At 42.3% G+C, this 17512-nt stretch overlaps 1 protein-coding gene across 3 annotated transcripts in view; it reads right to left on the reverse strand.

The window, feature by feature from the left end:
• Positions 1 to 14: 14 nt before the first annotated feature.
• The window catches only part of LOC111966554 (centrosomal protein of 104 kDa), a 37408-nt gene continuing 19910 nt past the window's right edge, over positions 15 to 17512 (reverse strand). The window contains exons 14-22 of one of the 3 annotated variants that reach the window (XM_070444513.1): positions 17118 to 17318; positions 16578 to 16673; positions 16203 to 16278; positions 15909 to 15984; positions 15531 to 15639; positions 15178 to 15316; positions 12539 to 12606; positions 4217 to 4304; positions 15 to 1794 (exon numbers count right to left, since the gene is read on the reverse strand). In XM_070444513.1, coding sequence (XP_070300614.1) covers positions 1649 to 1794; positions 4217 to 4304; positions 12539 to 12606; positions 15178 to 15316; positions 15531 to 15639; positions 15909 to 15984; positions 16203 to 16278; positions 16578 to 16673; positions 17118 to 17318 — 999 coding nt within the window. In that variant the 3' untranslated portion in view covers positions 15 to 1648. Of the gene's footprint in view, positions 1795 to 4216; positions 4305 to 4637; positions 8325 to 12538; positions 12607 to 15177; positions 15317 to 15530; positions 15640 to 15908; positions 15985 to 16202; positions 16282 to 16577; positions 16674 to 17117; positions 17319 to 17512 lie in introns of those variants that run through there. The other 2 variants (XM_023991295.2, XM_023991296.2) reach the window with 2 other exon arrangements.

A 17512-nucleotide genomic window follows, 5' to 3' on the forward strand; every position in this document is an offset into this window, starting at 1 on the left:
ACAACAGCACTGTATAGATTCATTTAACTTTATTTAATCAAACATAGATGTTTCAATCTCTGCACAAAATGTTTGTAAATCAAATATGTACAGTCAATACTGATTGATATGTACTGAAAATCCACAAGGAAAATATACATCAGTGGAGGCTGCTGAGAGGAGGACGGCTCGTAATAATGACTGCAACGGGGCAAATGGAATGGCATCAAATACATGTAAACCATGTGTTTGATGTATTTGATATCATTCCACTGATTCCGCTCCATCCATTACCACGAGCCTGTCCTCCCAAATTAAGCTGCCACCAGCCTCCTGTGATATACACCTATGTCATTTCCTAAATATGAAAAAGCTGAAAGAGACAAAAATATTGGGATGTAAGAAAATGTCAAATTGTCCTATAATTTGATCAAGATTGGTAACTCAAGGCAAAGGGCCAGCAGATAACAATGAAACACACCATATAACATATGAAGCAGTAAAATAGTATTGTCTGCTAAGTGGACACTTTATGTTAGTTCCAGTCCACATTGTACTGGTGTAGGGTGTACCTTGGAGATAATTATAACTTGTAGATTTAGGTCAAGATTCACACATTTGGTATAAAATCCCTCTGATTTAGGCTACCTATACAAAATACAATAGCATGTTAAGTAACATATGGGGAAAAAATGCAACCCTATAAAAGGGTGCATCTTACCCTATCTAGAAAGTATTACAGTGAACTAAGTGCCTAAGATGTTTCATCAAGTGGGACCATTCTCAAATCTTAGATATTTGGGAAAATTACCACTAACGTACATTACTCCTAAAGAAAAAAGAGAAGGTTTGCTCTCATTTATTTTCTATTTCAATTAGCAATTAAGAATTCCTATTTTACCTGAAATGACTTTTTGGCTAGGCCAAATATCTGTGCTTAGTGTTGATTGTCTAAACACTCAAAATATAAAAACACAGATTGAGACAATAAATAGTGTGACAATGTGAAAAGCATGATAAATTCCATTGGCAAGCAAAAGGTGCTATATAATAACTATGTAGGGAAATTAATTACAGTAAGAAACAAAGACACACATTTACACAACTACTGTATCAATGTAAAACATATTTGATTCGATTACAAGCCACACAGAGAGACATAAAGAGAAATGTAAACAGATGCCCTGCATAAAGCTTGTTGTAAAGCTACACTCAGGCTGTTATTGGATTTGGAGTAATCAATAAACAGCTTAGTATTATTACTATATTATAATAACTTAGTATGTAGTATACTAATATATAATATATTGCAATATCATTCAGTATCCCTCCCTTTTGATTTTAGCCAGATTTTGGTCCCTGTTCTGACGGACTCAGTTGCAAGGGAAATTAATCCAGTCCTCCCTAGTCAGGGTGTCAACATGAAACTGTAGCCCAAAACGGACAAATTTTCTTCCCTCATTTCCTCTCCCATTGGTGTAAGGCGACTACATAGGTTGGGATAAAGCCATATGATTGAAACCTATCATGTCATTTTAGATCAGTGATCGTAAAGGAAGGTATTTTATACTGTTGGGACGGTACCATGGTTCTTCCTCATTCCAAGCATTTGGACAATCTAGGGTGCTCTTGTGTGAGAAGACTGGGACAGGGACGGTTGGGTGTGGGTTCACCGTTTGACTGGGGTGAGGCGGCTGGTGTGGGTTCGGCTGGCTCTGGGTGCCAAGGCCGGAATCCTGCTCCCTTTGCCCATTGCCCTGCCCCTACTTCCCACTGACCACACCTGCTTAAGCTTAGCCACACTGCCAGGCTTCCCTGAACACAGGAGAAAAAGAAGAGAATGACTTCCTCCACCATTAGGAAGTACTGAGTGTTATTCTAAAATACTTTTTTCCCCCCTCAACCACACGCACACATGGGCACATGCACACACACACACACACACACACACACACACAAAATACCCCATAATGACAAATTGAAAACAGGTTTGTAGAAATGTTTGTAAATTTTATAAAAATAAAACAGAAATATCTTATTTAATGTAGTATTCAGACCCCTTGCTATGAAACTCGAAATTGAGCTCAGGTGCATCCTGTTTTAATTGATCATCCTTGAGATGTTTCTACAACTTGATTAGAGTCCACCTGTGGTAAATAAAATTGATTGGGCGTGATTTGGAAAGAAAACACCTGTCTAATTAAGGTTCCACAGTTGACAGTGCATGTCAGAGCAAAAACCAAGCCATGAGTTCGAAGGAATTATCCGTAGAGCGCCGAGACAGGATTGTGTCGAGGCACAGATCTGGGGAAGGGTACCAAAAAGATTCTGCAGCATTGAAGGTCCCCAAGAATACAGTGGCCTACATCATTCTTAAATGGAAGAAGTTTGGAACCACCAAGACTCTTCCTCGAGTTGGCCGCTTGGCCAAACTGAGCAATCGGGGTGAGAAGGGATGGTCACTGACAGAGTTCCAGAGTTCCTCTGTTGAAATGGTTGTCCTTCTGGAAGGTTCTCCCATCTCTGCAGCACTCCACCAATCAGGCCTTTATGGTAGAGTGGTCAGACAGAAGCCACTCCTCAGTAAAAGGCACATGACAGCCCGCTTGGAGTTTGCAAAAAGGCACCTAAAGGACTCTCAGACTATGAGAAACATGATTCTCTGGTCTGATGAAACCAAGATTGAACTCTTTGTCCTGAATGCCAAGTGTCTCATCTGGAGGAAACTTGGCATCATCCTTACGGTGAAGCATGGTGGTGGCAGCATCATGCTGTGGGGATGTTTTTCAGCGGCAGGGACTGGGAGAATAGTCAGGATCGAGGAAAAGATGAACAGAGCAAAGTACAGAGAGATCCTTGATGAAAACCTACTCCAGAGAGCTCAAGACCTCATACTGGGGCGAATGTTCACCTTCCAACAGGACAACGGCCCTAAGCACACCCCCAAGACAACGCCGGAGTGGCTTCGGGACAAGTCTCTGAATGTCCTTGAGTGGCCCAGCCAGAGCCCGGACTTGAACTCGATCAAACATCTCTGGAGAGACCTGAAAATAGCTGTGCAGCGATGCTCCCCGTCCAACCTGACAGAGCTTGAGGATCTGCAGAGAAGAATGGGAGAAACTCCCCAAATACAGGTTTGCCAAGGTTGTAGCGTCATACCCAAGAAGACTTGAGGTTGTAATTGCTGCCAAAAGGTGCTACAACAAAGTACTGAGTAAAGGGTCTGAATACATTGTTTTATACATTTGCAAACATTTCTGAAAACCTGTTTTTGTTTTTGTCATTATGGGGTATTGTGTGTAGATTGAGGGGAAAAAATGAACCAATTTTAGAATAAGGCTGTAACGTAACAAAATGTGGAAAAAGTCAAGGGGTCTGAACACTTTCCGAATGCACTGTAGGTCTAAAATTGGCCTAAAATGGCCAATTGTCATCATGATTTAAAAAATAAAGTGATACAAAATGTAAAAGCATGCCAAACATCTTTCCTCCCAATGAAGTTTCTATGTGATAATTGCCAGAACAATCTGATAGCCAAATTATTTTCAGTCTGGAATTGCCTTGTGTGTACTGTATACAGGTAAACTGCAAGGCAAGAAGGTTGTACAGTGTTTGAATGCTGTGTGTGTGTGTACACGTTTGCAGAATGTGCATCACAGGAGATTGGTGGCACCTTAATTGGGTAGGACAGGCTCCTGGTAATGGCTGGAGTGTAATAGTATAAAATACAGCAAACGTTTGATGCCATTCCATTTACTCCATTCCAGTCATTATTATGAACCGTCCTCCCCTCAGCAGCCTCCACTGACGGGCATGCATGTATGCGCACACAAAGGACAGAGGAAAAAACATGAAAGTTCCTGTGATGGCAAAGGTCAGGAAAGGACAAATTCAAACAAAAAATAAACTTTCAGTGAAAGGATATAAACAGACAATTCGTAACCAATGACCTATCACTTGAGCACATACTGTACTGATCATTCACATGCACTCATTGGTTTTGCATTTTGAAAGCATTACTGCCTTTTTCAGTTTTTATGAATTCACAAGAATGCAAAACACATTATTTACTATACAACAAATTGACATTTCAATGCACCTCTCGGCATGAGACTGGAACACAGCTCTATATTTGACCACTATGCAGCATGGGCCCTTTCCATGGGTCTAACACTACCCCCCCAGGCTTGGGTGGAAGAGCGGGGGGGGGTGTTAAGTGGGTGTATGAATGACTTACCTTGTGCCAGCTGGGCTCTCTGCAATACCGCAGTCCTCCGTGAGTTCTGTTTACAGCCCTCTCGGCCCATGAGGTGAGCCTTCCAGGCCTGGAGGACAAAGAGCAAGTCAGTCTGCTGCTGCCCTATAAAATTGACTCTCTTACTCCATGCATGCCTTTGCTCTGCAGCAGCACTGTGGGCCGGTGTCAGAGCCTGGCTAATGGCCGACTTGGCTCCAACACAGGGGCTTTTCATCTGGCACACCAGGCAAGGGTTTGGGCCGCTACTGAGAGTTTTTCTTGTCGAAGGTAAGAAGGAGAAGTGTGAGGGAGAATGAATGCGGCAGCGCTGCTTGAGGGCTTCCTGAAAATGTGCATCCTCAGTTCATCTTAAGAAGGACACTGCATGTGTGTTTTTATGAATTTAAAAAAGGCAAGGCAGTTAAGAACACATTTTTATTTACAATGACGGCCTACCAAAAGGCAAAAGGCCTCCTGCGGGGATGGGGGATTAAAAATAAAAATGTAGGACAAAACATACATCACAACAAGAGAGACCCCACAACACTACATAAAGAGAGACCTATGGCAGCAACACATGACAACACAGCATGGTAGCAACACAACATGACAACAATACAGTAGCAACACAGCATGGCAGCAGCACAAAGCATGATACAAACATTATTTGGCACAGACAACAGCTCCAAAGTCGCTGAAAGACATTTTCAATCTTTGCCTGACTGTCAGACACACAAACAGGTTCCGGATGTTATATACAGAAGAGTCACACACTGTCAAATTTCCCCAAAAAGGAGGCTTAGTGTCGACACTGTCAAATTTCCCCAAAAAGGAGGCTTAGTGTCGACATGCATTGACAATGCAGCTCAAGTAGAGCATTTACATTCTATTGTAATATTTCTATTTACAGTGGCAAGAAAAAGTATGTGAACTCTGCATAATTCGGTCATGAAATTTGATCTGATCTTCCTCTAGGTCACAACAATAGACAAACAAAGTCTGCTTAAACTAATAACACAAGAAAACGTATAACTTTATGTCTTTATTGAACACACAGTGTAAACATTTACAGTGCAGAGTGGGAAAAATGTGAACCCTTGGATTTAATAACTGGTTGACCCTCCTTTGGCAGCAATAACCTCAACAAAACTTTTTCTGTATATGCAGATCAGACCTGCACAACAGTCAGGAGGAATTTTGGACCATTCCTCTTTACAAAACTGTTTCAGTTCAGCAATATTCTTGGGATGTCTGGTGTGAACTGTTCTCTTGAGTTCATGCCACAACATCTCAAATCGGGTTGAGGTCAGGACTTCTGTTGAAGCCATTCTGTTGTTGATTTACTTCTGTGTTTTGGTTCGTTGTCCTGTTGCATCACCCAACTTCTGTTGAGCTTAAATAGGCGGACAGATAGTCTTACATTCTCCTGCAAAATGTCTTGATAAACTTGGGAATTCATTTTTCCGTCGATGATAGCAAGCTGTCCAGGCCCTTAGAGAGCAAAGCAGCCCCAAACCATGATGCTCCCTCCACCATAATTTACAGTTAGAATGAGGTTTTGATGTTGGTGTGCTGTGCCTTCTTTTCTCCACACATAGTGTTGTGTGTTCCTTCTAAACAACTAAACTTTAGTTTCATCTGTCCACAAAATATTTTGCCAGTAGTGCTGAGTAACATCCAGGTGCACCTTTGCAAATTTCAGACGTGCAGCAATGTTTTTTTTGGACTGCAGTGGCTTCTTCCATGGTGTCCTATGAACACCATTCTCGTTTAGTGTTTTATGTATCGTAGACTCGTCAACAGAGATGTTAGCATGTTCCAGAGATTTCTGTAAGTCTTTAGTTGTCACTCTAGGATTCTTCTTAACCTCATTGAGCATACTGCGAGGTGCTCTTGCAGTCATCTTTGCAGGACGGCCACTCCTAGGAAGAGTAGCAACAGTGCTGAACTTTCTCCATTTATAGACAATTTGGCTTACCGTGGACTGATGAACATCAAGGCTTTTAGAGATACTTTTGTAACCCTTTCCAGCTTTATGCAAGTCAGCAATTCTTAGTCTTAGGTCTTCTGAGATCTCTTTTGTTCGAGGCATGGTTCACATCAGGCAATGCCTCAGATCAAATTTGATGACCAATTTATACAGAAATCCAGGTAATTCCAAAGGGTTCACATACTTTTTCTTGCCACTGTATAATACTCATCATCCTTAAAAGAGCAGGGCTGTTCAATTCCGGTCCTGGAGGTTTTTGTTTCTACCTGGTAGTTAATTGCACTTACCTGGTATCCCAGTTTTGAATTAGTCCCTTATTAGAAGGAGAGGATGAAAACCAGAAGTGTTTCGGCCCTCCAGGATTGATACTTAACAGCCCTGATAAAGAACATATTTCTTACTATTTAAAAAGGGGCAATCTGCCATTGCTATATACATTTTGTAACTTTTAATATCATGATATATACTCAGGCCCATAATTATTTGCACCCTTGATAAAGATGAGCAAAAACGACCAAAATAAATAATACAAATACTGAGCTATATTGTATGCTCCAAATGTTGGAAATTACATTATTTTATACTAAGACGGCCATTGCAAAATGTGGATTTTGTGGTAAATTAATTTCTTTGTGGCTTTTGATTAGTGCATAGGGTTATTGTCTTTCTGGAAGATCCACTTGCGGCCAAGTGTCAGCCTCCTGGCAGAGGCAACCAGGTTTTTGGCTAAAATGTCCTGGTCCTCGGTAAAGTCCAGTGGAAGCAAAATAGCCCCATAACATCATAACAACACCATATTTTACCATAGGTATGAGGTACCTTTCTGCATATGCTTCAGTTCTTCAAACCCTCCACTGGTGTGGTGGCCAAATATCTCTATTTGCATGTCATCTGACCATACCACCTCCTAGAGTTTGATAAACATTTACATTTTAGTCATTTAGCAGACACTCTTATCCAGAATGATTTACAGTTCGTGCATTCATATAGCTAGGTGGAACAACTACATAACACAGTCATAGCAAGTACATTTTTCCTCAATAGGGGGCTATCAGAAAAGTCAAGTGTGAGTGTGAGTGAGAAAAAAGTCAAGTGTGAATGTTAGTTCACCAAAGACAATTGGGGGATAATTTGAATAAGAGGTAGGGTTTCAAATGTTCAAATGAGAAGCTTGGCCTGGGCTGAGCGGGAGCGGCCTTCCCGTAGGAGTGGGAGAGCCAAGAGACCAGAGGTGGCAGAACGGAGTGCTCAGGTTGGGGTGTAGGGTTTGAGCATAGCTTGAAAGTAGGGAAGGGCAGTTCCTCTTGCTACTCCGTAGGCAAGTACCATGGTCTTGTAGTGGCTGCGAGCTTCGACTGGAAGCCAGTGGAGTGTTCGGGGAGCAGGGTGACATGGGAGAAATTGGGAAGGTTGAACACCATGCGGGCTGCAATGTTCTGGATAAGATGTAGGTGTTTGATGACASAAGCATGAAGCCCAGCCAACAGAGTTGCAGTAGTCCAGATGGGAGATGACAAGTGCCTGGAATAGGACCTGCGCCGCTTCCTGTGTGAGGTGGGGTTGTACTCTACAGATGTTGTAGCATGAACCTGCAGGACAGAGTCACTGCTTTGATGTTTGCAGAGAACGACAGGGTGTCCAGAGTCACGCCAAGGGTCACCAGGAGGGAGAAACCATGGAGTTGTCAACCGTGATGGAGAGGTCTTGGAGCGGGCCGACCTTCCCCGGGAGGAAGAGCAGCGCCATCCTGTTGAGTTTGAGCTGGTGGACCGACATCCAAGCTGAGATATCTGCCAGGCAGGCAGAGATGCGTGTCGCCACCTGGGTGTCAGAAGGGGGGAAAGGAGAAAAGTAGTTGAGTGTCATCCGCATAGCAATTATAGGAGAGACCATGTGAGGATGTGATGGAGCTGAACGACTTGGTGTATAGAGAGAAGAGGGCGTAGAACTGAGCCCCGGGGGACACCAGTAGTGAGAGTAAGTGGTGCTGACACAGATCCTCTCCACGTCGCCAGGTAGGATGCAATCCAAGAGTGTGCAGACCCTGAGACGATCACAGCCCAAAGAGGGTGGAGAGGAGGGTCTGATGGYTCACGGTGTTGATGACAGCGGATAGATCTAGGAGGATGAGAACAGAGGAGAGAGTGTCAGCTTTGGCAGTGTGGAGAGCCTCCGTGACACAGAGAAGAGCAGTCTCGGTTAAGTGACCCGTCTTGAAGCCTGACTGGTTAGGGTTAAGAAGATCATTCTGAGAGAGATAGCAAGAGAGTTGGTCAGAAACAGCACGCTCAAGTGTCTAATTTTTGACGTGAGAGGAGTCGAGTGAGGGAGGAGGGGAGTGAAGAATGGGAGAAGGTCTTCAGAGCTGGTCTGGAGAAGGGGATGGGGTTGAGCAGGCAGGTTGTCGAGTGGCCTGACCACACTAGTCGCTGGATTTCATCTGGAGAGAGGGGAGAAAGAGGTCAAGGCGGAGGGTAGTTCTGTGTGAGTGGGACCAGTGGACTCAATAAGCTGAGTGAATGAGGAGTGGATGTCGTTAACCTTTTTTTCTCCAAAGTGGTTGACAAAGTCGTCCGCAGAGAGGGAGAATGTGGAAAAACAGTTTCATAGGGTTAGAGGCCGAAGCTTGACATTTAGAGTGACAGAAAATGGCTTTAGCAGCAGATACAGAGGAAGAGAAAGTAGAGAGGTGGGAGTGCTACCCGCAGACCTAAACAGCATTGGCACTTGGATTGGAACCGGTGCTATGGTCAGATGACATGAAAATAGACCTCTTTGGCCACGCACACTAGTGGTGGGTAAGGCATTGAAAAACAGAAGCATAAGCAGAAAAGTTATCATTGAGTACAGAGCAGAAGACGAATTTACAATGTTCGCTGTAACATATGGACAATAAAGTTGAATAGTATTGTATTGTAACGTGTCAGCCTTGTTTTGAGCCATTTCATCAGAAGGATGAAAGGTTTGAGGTGGTTAGAGGTTTGAGGTGCTGCCAGTGTTTATTTTGCCCCGTGGACACAAGAGCATTTCATTACTTTAGTCAGGGATGGGCAACTCCAGTCCTCGGGGGCCTGGATTGGTGACACACTTTTGCCCCAGCCCCAGTTAACACACCGGACTCCAATAATCAACTAATCATGGTTTTCAGTTTAATCAAGTGTGTTAGCTTTAAGGCTGGGGGAAAGGTGCGACAAAAATCAGGCCCCAGAGTACTGGAGTTGCCCCTCCCTGACTTAAGTGGCCAGGCAACATGGAAAGCCCAAGTATCAAACGATGGAATTAAGTAAAGGAAGAAGATGCTTTGCCGTGAGCTAAGCTGTATGATTGATTAGGGAAAAAAAGACAAATGAACATCGGAGAAAGAAACTGAAAGGCGATTACATTTTTAACCGCACATTTTTTTCCCCAAAATGCCATGCCCAAAAGAAATCATAATGCAAGAAAAGTTGTCACATTTTATTTTCCTTTGGATTAACAACATTTATCTTTTGAAGTGAGGGCTTTGGAGTCCACTGTGACATCTACTTTGTGCATGACACAAGTAACTTTTCCAACAATTGTTTACAGACAGAGTATTTCACTTATAATTCACTGTATCACAATTCCAGTGGGTCAGAAGTTTACATACACTAAACTGACTGTGCCTTTAATTAACTTCTTATGGCTGCAATCTCGTTACCGGGATCGATATGACAACAGCCAGTGAAAGTGCAGGGCGTCAAATTCAAACAACAGAAATCTCTTAATTAAAATTCCTCAAATATACATGTATCTTATACCATTTTAAAGGTAATCTTGTTGTTAATCCCACCAAAGTGTCCGATTTCAAATAGGCTTTTCAGCGAAAGCACCACAAACGATTATGTTAGGTCACCACCAACTCACAGAAAAATTCAGCCATTTTTCCAGCCAAAGAGAGGAGTCACAAAAAGCACAAATAGAGATAAAATGAACTAGCCTTTGATGATCTTCATCAGATGACACTCATAGGACTTCATGTTACACAATACATATATGTCTTGTTCGATTAAGTTCATATTTATATCCAAAAAMCTCCGTTTACATTGGCGCCATGTTCAGAAATGCCTCCAAAATATCCGGAGAAATTGTAGAGAGCCACGTCAAATAACAGAAATACTCATCATAAACTTTGATGAAAGATACATGTTTTACATAGAATTAAAGATACACTTGTTCTAAATGCAACCGCTGTGTCAGATTTCAAAAAGCTTTACGGCAAAACGCAATATTCAATAATCTGAAAACAGCGTTCAGCCACAAAAGCAAGCCATACAGATACCCGCCAAATTGTGCAGTCAACAAAACTCATAAAAAACATTATAAATCTTCACTTACCTTTGCTGATCTTCGTGGGAATGCACTCCCAGGACTCCCACAAGAAATGTTCATTTTTTTTCCGGTAATGTCCATCATTTATGTCCAAATAGCTATTTTTGTAGCGTGTTTGGTAAACAAATCCAACGTCAGTTCACTAAAACCTGACGAAATGTCAAAAAGTTCCGTAACAGTCCGTAGAAACATGTCAAACGATGTATTGAATCAATCTTTAGAATGTTTTTAACATAAATCTTGAATAACGTTCCAACCGGAGAATTGCATTGACTTCAGATGAGCGATGGAACAGAGCTCCCTCTCATGTTACGCGATGGTCAAAGAATGGTCAGGTCATGGCAGACCTGACTAATTCCCCTCTCATCGCCCCCTTCACAGTAGAGGCATCAGACAAGTTCTACAGACTGTTGACATCTAGTGGAAGCAAACTCATCCATATCTCGCTGTGATTTCAATGGGATTTGTGAAAATCGACCAGCCTCAGAATTTCCACTTCCTGTTTGGATTCTTCTCAGGTTTTTGCCTACCATATGAGTTCTGTTATACTCACAGACATAATCAAACAGTTTTAGAAACTTCAGAGTGTTTTCTAACCAATACTAATAATAATATGCATATATTAGCAACTATGACTGAGGAGCAACTATGACTACAGGACAATAGGCAAGCAGCTTGGTTGAGAAGGCGACAACTGTTGGCGCAATATTAGAAAATGGAAGAAGTTCAAGATGACGGTCAATCACCCTCAGTCTGGGGCTCCATGCAAGATCTCACCTCGTGGGCATCAATGATCATGAGGAAGGTGAGGGATCAGCCCAGAACTACACGGCAGGACCTGGTCAATGACCTGAAGAGAGCTGGGACCACAGTCTCAAAGAAAACCATTAGTAACACACTACGCCGTCATGGATTAAAATCCTGCAGCGCACGCAAGGTCCCCCTGCTCAAGCCAGCGCATGTCCAGGCCCGTCTGAAGTTTGCCGATGATCCAGAGGAGAAATGGGAGAAGGTCATGTGGTCTGATGAGACAAAAATAGAGCTTTTTGGTCTAAACTCCACTCGCCGTGTTTGGAGGAAGAAGAAGGGTGAGTACAACCCCAAGAACACCATCCCAACCGTGAAGCATGGAGGTGGAAACATCATTCTTTGGGGATGCTTTTCTGCAAAGGGGACAGGACGACTGCACCGTATTGAGGGGAGGATGGATGGGGCCATGTATCGCGAGATCTTGGCCAACAACCTCCTTCCCTCAGTAAGAGCATTGAAGATGGGTCGTGGCTGGGTCTTCCAGCATGACAACGACCCGAAATACACAGCCAGGGCAACTAAGGAGTGGCCCGTAAGAAGCATCTCAAGGTCCTGGAGTGGCCTAGCCAGTCTCCAGACCTGAACCCAATAGAAAATCTTTGGAGGGAGCTGAAAGTCCGTATTGCACAGCGACAGCCCCGAAACCTGAAGGATCTGGAGAAGGTCTGTATGGAGGAGTGGGCCAAAATCCCTGCTGCAGTGTGTGCAAACCTGGTCAAGAACTACAGGAAACATATGATCTCTGTAATTGCAAACAAAGGTTTCTGTACCAAATATTAAGTTCTGCTTTTCTGCTGTATTAAATACTTATGTCATGCAATAAAATGCAAATTAATTACTTAAAAATCATACAATGTGATTTTCTGGATTTTTATTTTAGATTCCGTCTCTCACATTTGAAGTGTACCTATGATAAAAATTACAGACCTCTACATGCTTTGTAAGTAGGAAAACCTGCAAAATCGGCAGTGTATCAAATACTTGTTCTCCCCACTGTATATATATATATTTTTTTACTGTTTGAACTTAGTCATCCCCAAAAAATGCATAGGTGGCCCTTCCAAATGCTTAGGTGGCCCGAGTCTGACAGTGACTGGCTACAGTGAAAAGGACCAAGGCCAGTATTTGCGGTCCTTTATTATATAATCTGTGGGAGTGCAACAGAAGCTCACCTCTTCTCCGGACATGAAGTTGTTGTGACACAAAGGACAGTGGTTGGAGCCTTTGACTGAGCCAGGAGCTGAAAACAAAGAGAAACATGAGTAGCACAGCCCTGCACAGAACCCCAAAATGCCCACAGAAAATGACATCACCAGTGGCATGTATTCATGAATGCCAAGAGAAGCCAGGCTTCCCCCCAAAAATGGACCAATARTTTAGTTTAAAACTATTTCTCTTTCATCTCTGTGTTTTTATAATTTCCCTTCAATTCGCAATTGACTGTACCTATCTCACCGGAGAAATCTTCAGAGCGAGGGAAACAGCGCCCCTCTCATGTATCTAATGCTGTCTGAACAAAAAGAGTATGACATATTGCTGCTGTAGCATTTGATTGATTGTTCCCAGTGAGCRTAAAAAGTATAAAATAATTACCCAATCAGTGTTGAGCTGAGCGCAACTGTGGGTGGTCCTTGCACACCAAAACACCCCCCAAAGGGAGGCCAGTTTGGATTTGGCATCACACCAATCAAATCACATCAAAAGTGAAATTGTCCAACATTATTTCCTTTCTGCATCTGCTTGTGATGTGTTGATGTTCTGAATTAGTTAGCTGTGTCATTCCTACAATGCGGTGCCTTTTCTGTCCCCAGGAAATATAATTTTGTAGGGTAAAATGTGGATTGCAAAAGGCTTTAAATATAAAAGGTCATGTGTTATTTACCTTAAAAACACAAAAATATGGATCTTGAAAGAGAATTTTATGCATTTTGAAAACTTTTTTTTCAGTGGACATAGGCATTTTTGACATGTCCTCGGGTGTTATTCATCAACTTCTACGAGAAATAGAAGCCATAAAATAATAATACATTTAATATCTTTCTTCATTACTTTATAACTTTTTTTCATGATTGTATTTATTATTATTGTATTTAACATTGTGTGTCCCTGATATCACTTTCCACCCTGTTAGTTTGCAGTAATAGTCCTTTAAGAAAACAGCCCCTTCCCACAATGRCATCATGTTCATGAAGTGTCATCATTTGTTTGGTGGGAAACCAATGGTGCAAAGCTAAATAAATATAAACACTTGGTTTTATCTATTTTTCCATATTTCATTATGTTAGTCTGTCTCACTCCTACATTGCCACAATGATAACATTTCTAAATGTTAAAATCTTCAAGTGTTTACCATTATTCTAACCTTAACCCACAGAGCTATGGCTAAATTAGGCTCCAAATGTTCACCCTGTTAGGTTCCACCCTGTTAGGATTATTCTCTCTAGCTTGTGCTTGGCTCTGCCCACCTCCTTGCTTCTTCTGCCCACTATGACTCATTTGTTCCCATTGGAAAAGACAGGCTGTGGTCTTGGGTTAGTTATACAAATCTTTGTTTGCAGTTTGCAATGTTTGCTTTGTCTCGGATTTATATTCACTTATAGATGGGTTAGCTGCCAATGTCACGAAAACAATGCACACGCTTCAATGAGGCAGAAGTCTGTGTGTTGTTGTGATTCTGGATGGCCAGATAGCTAGCAACAATGACAAGAAGCTCCCATGTGGGGAATCATAGATGGCTTGTTTCAGCTCACTGTATCTTGTTATTGATACCACGTCTTGTTTTGAGGTGTTTTGACTGATGTCACGTTTATGCTAATATGGATCAAATCTCAAAACTGTAACAATGTATTTGGGATACAACAAGTGCTCATTGTGCAAATGTATTTATGTTTTCAATAAACAGACACGAAATATAGTTTACATGTTGTCAACAATCTAAGCCAACCCAGTCTGTTTTGCCCCATAGTTGCACATACGTGGCGGTTTTGTTGCTAAACAACCAACCAGTCTATACATTTCCATACTCACCAAGAATTACATTTGGTAGTTCATTTCAGCAGAGACGGTGGCTTTTAGTATAGTTTTTAATCTTTACAAACCGGACAAAACGTATAGACGGGTTGGTTGTTTAGCTAAAACAAGCCACCTACGATTCCCCACATGGCAGCTTCGTGTCATTGTTGGTAGCTGTCTGACCATTCAGAGTCATTACACCACACGGACCTCTGCTTAAAAATACAATAAAATGAAAGTATTAGAACTGTTAYGACGATTATTTTATTCATGATCCTTATCCATAATCATTGGTTRCACGGTTATACATTTACCATGCTAGCCCTAATAATAACACTGCCATGGTATTGTTTTACAAAAATGTTTTGTAAAACATTTTATTCAGCACTATTTAAGCTATAGATTAAACTGATTGGCCACATTTTGGTTGAGCGCCAATGTATATACTCCATGCAGTGATGTTACCGCTCAGTGATAATGTTTCCTTTCTATCAGTCATTTACACAAGTACTGTTTTAATGAGCTTACTTGACAACCCAACTGTTAAGAGCCCCTGAGGGTTAATGGACAGACATGAATGAAAGAGTAGATGAGTGTATATAGTAACAAGCACAAAATACTCAATATCTTTGGCTGTGTTGGATTCTTGTAAGGATATACTTGCTTACAAAGACTAAAAGAAGGGATCAAGTGTTTGGCAAGGTTAGCAGAGTTAGCAGTTAGCAGGGTAAGAAGTTAGCACATTTAGCTATTAGCAAAGTTAGCAGTTTGCTAGTGCTAGAGGAACGTTGAGACTTACGGTTGCAGGCAGGGCTCTGGGTGTGGTGGGTGAGCTCGTCAGTGGACACGGCCTCTGAGCAGCGAGGGCACTGACTGAACCTGGCCCTGTTCTCACACTCCCCCAACAGGTGCTCTGTGAGGCTGGCTATCTCAACCACCTGAGAGAGACAGCGTAAGTCACAAAAACACACTGGTCTCCAACACAAGGACACACAAAAACACACTTCACTGCACTTTTATGCACTACACGGTCATATCCTTACTCCACCCAAAGCTCCTGCTGGTTCCCCACCCTATGGTCCTTCCGCAATGGGTCATTTAGATTTTTTTTTATAGGAGTTACTTGAAGTGGCCCTACTGGCCTTTGGGTACCTGTCTACATTGGTCACAGCAATGCAACATAGGACAGTGCTTCCAGTAGTGCAGGTCCAATCCATCCTCAGTGAAAGACTCATCTTTTTCACCGCAGAATATACAGAGGCTGAAACACATTGAGAATATACACACCGACCGAAACACATTGAGAATATACACAGGCTGAAACCAATTCAGAATATACATACGCTATAACATTAAGAATACACAGACTGAAACACATTATGAATAAATACAGGCTGGAAAATCAAATTCAAAGGCATTCCATGTTGCCAATTAAGTGTTTTCCACTCTTTTATGTGTTAGACAATTTTTCACAGCATTTCAGTCAGCTTCGTAGATTCCTTTCTGATTTTGCTGGGCATCAACACTCACTTGTCCAAGTTGTTGACAATTGAAGACTGGTTATCTCCTGCATCTTCCGGGTTGCTTTGGGGTGCAGTTTTGACACCTGGAAAGCAACAGGGATTTTTCACCTGTCACTACAAACTAGAGGGACAGTGTATTGTAGTCCCTAAAATAATGCCTCAAAGTGACAGTTTTCCACCGTAAAAAAAACAAAAACGTGAACCACAATGGGTTTGGCCAAAACCTTTTGTGGCATTTGAGGTGGGTTTATCAAAATCAGTATACGTGTGAACAGTGGTTGAGGATAGGGTTCATACAGACCTGTTTTTACAACTTTAACAGCCTCTTTCTTCTGTCCTTTGGTATTTCCCTTCTCGTTTTCCACTTTGGAATTGCCCTTCTAAAAAAACAAACAGCAAATCAACATCTTGCAGAGATATAGTACATACAGTCTAAAAAGTGTTGTAAAACCATATACCTGTGCTTATATCCATACCAATGGTACATATGATTAAGTGTCTTTTGGAAATAATYAATACCATAGAGACTATTACGTGTGTGTTCTATTTACTTCAGTGGTCTATACTGTGGACATACAGTACAGTGGAATGAGTGCACAACAAGGAGGAGTGACACAGACACGCTGGCCTGTTGAATGAAATTAGGTAATAGTGCAGTGATGACAGCTCCACCTACACTGATCTCATTCAAGGCAGCCAGCTGCTCCCGAAGACTACGGATCTCCTCCTTCTCCTTCTCCCCCTCCTGCTGTGCGCCTCCCTTCTTTGACGTCTGAAACAAAATTAAAGGAGTCTAGTGACACACTTAATGCCATGGTACTGTATAAGTCTCTCTCTCACAAACTCATTCCTTTTCTCCTCTCCTTCTGTCGTTCTTCTTCTCCTCTATCGCTCTTCCTCTCCCTCTCTCTGTGTTTGCCCAAGCTTCTCTAACAACCCAGTCATGTCTGGAAGCCTTCCAGACAGACTCTACTGCAATGATGACGATGTGTCCTTAACTTACCCAAGGAGACACTGCCAGAATTTTAGCAGTGGAACATTACTCAATAGTAGCACGGTCATTACTTAATGGGACTAATGGGGTGAGAGAACACAAGTGACAAAAAAGAAGCAGCTCGTCACCCATCCCAAACAACTGTGAGAACTTGTTCAGAATCACAGYGTGTCCAACGTTAAGTCATGACTCATTCAAACACACAGATGGGCCGAGCCTTGCCTGGGACTCCACCGGCCGCCCATCGATCCTGGCGAAGCCGTCAAATATGTTTTTATAGAGGACGTTCTTGCGAGTGGCGGCATCGTTGGCCGGGAGGTAGCTGAGGATGGCGGTTTTGTGCAGGCGGTACATAGCCAGGATGATGAGCACGACCATCTCTCTCACCTCTGACGCGCTGTGCTGCAGCGCACCTGTACAGAACTGACACAAAGGCACAGAGGTGATGAACAAGAGAGAACAAGAGCTTTTAGAAAGCTGAAACGGAAACAAAAAGACTGGTTTACCGGAGACAGATTAAGTCTAATCCTGGACAAAAAAAACTCCTGCTTAATGGAGAATCTCCATTGAAAGTGCTTTTTAGTCCAGAACAAGGCTTCATTTGTAGTCTGGGAAAC

The sequence above is a fragment of the Salvelinus sp. IW2-2015 genome, linkage group LG7, assembly GCF_002910315.2.
Source record: "Salvelinus sp. IW2-2015 linkage group LG7, ASM291031v2, whole genome shotgun sequence".
Taxonomy (NCBI): domain Eukaryota; kingdom Metazoa; phylum Chordata; class Actinopteri; order Salmoniformes; family Salmonidae; genus Salvelinus; species Salvelinus sp. IW2-2015.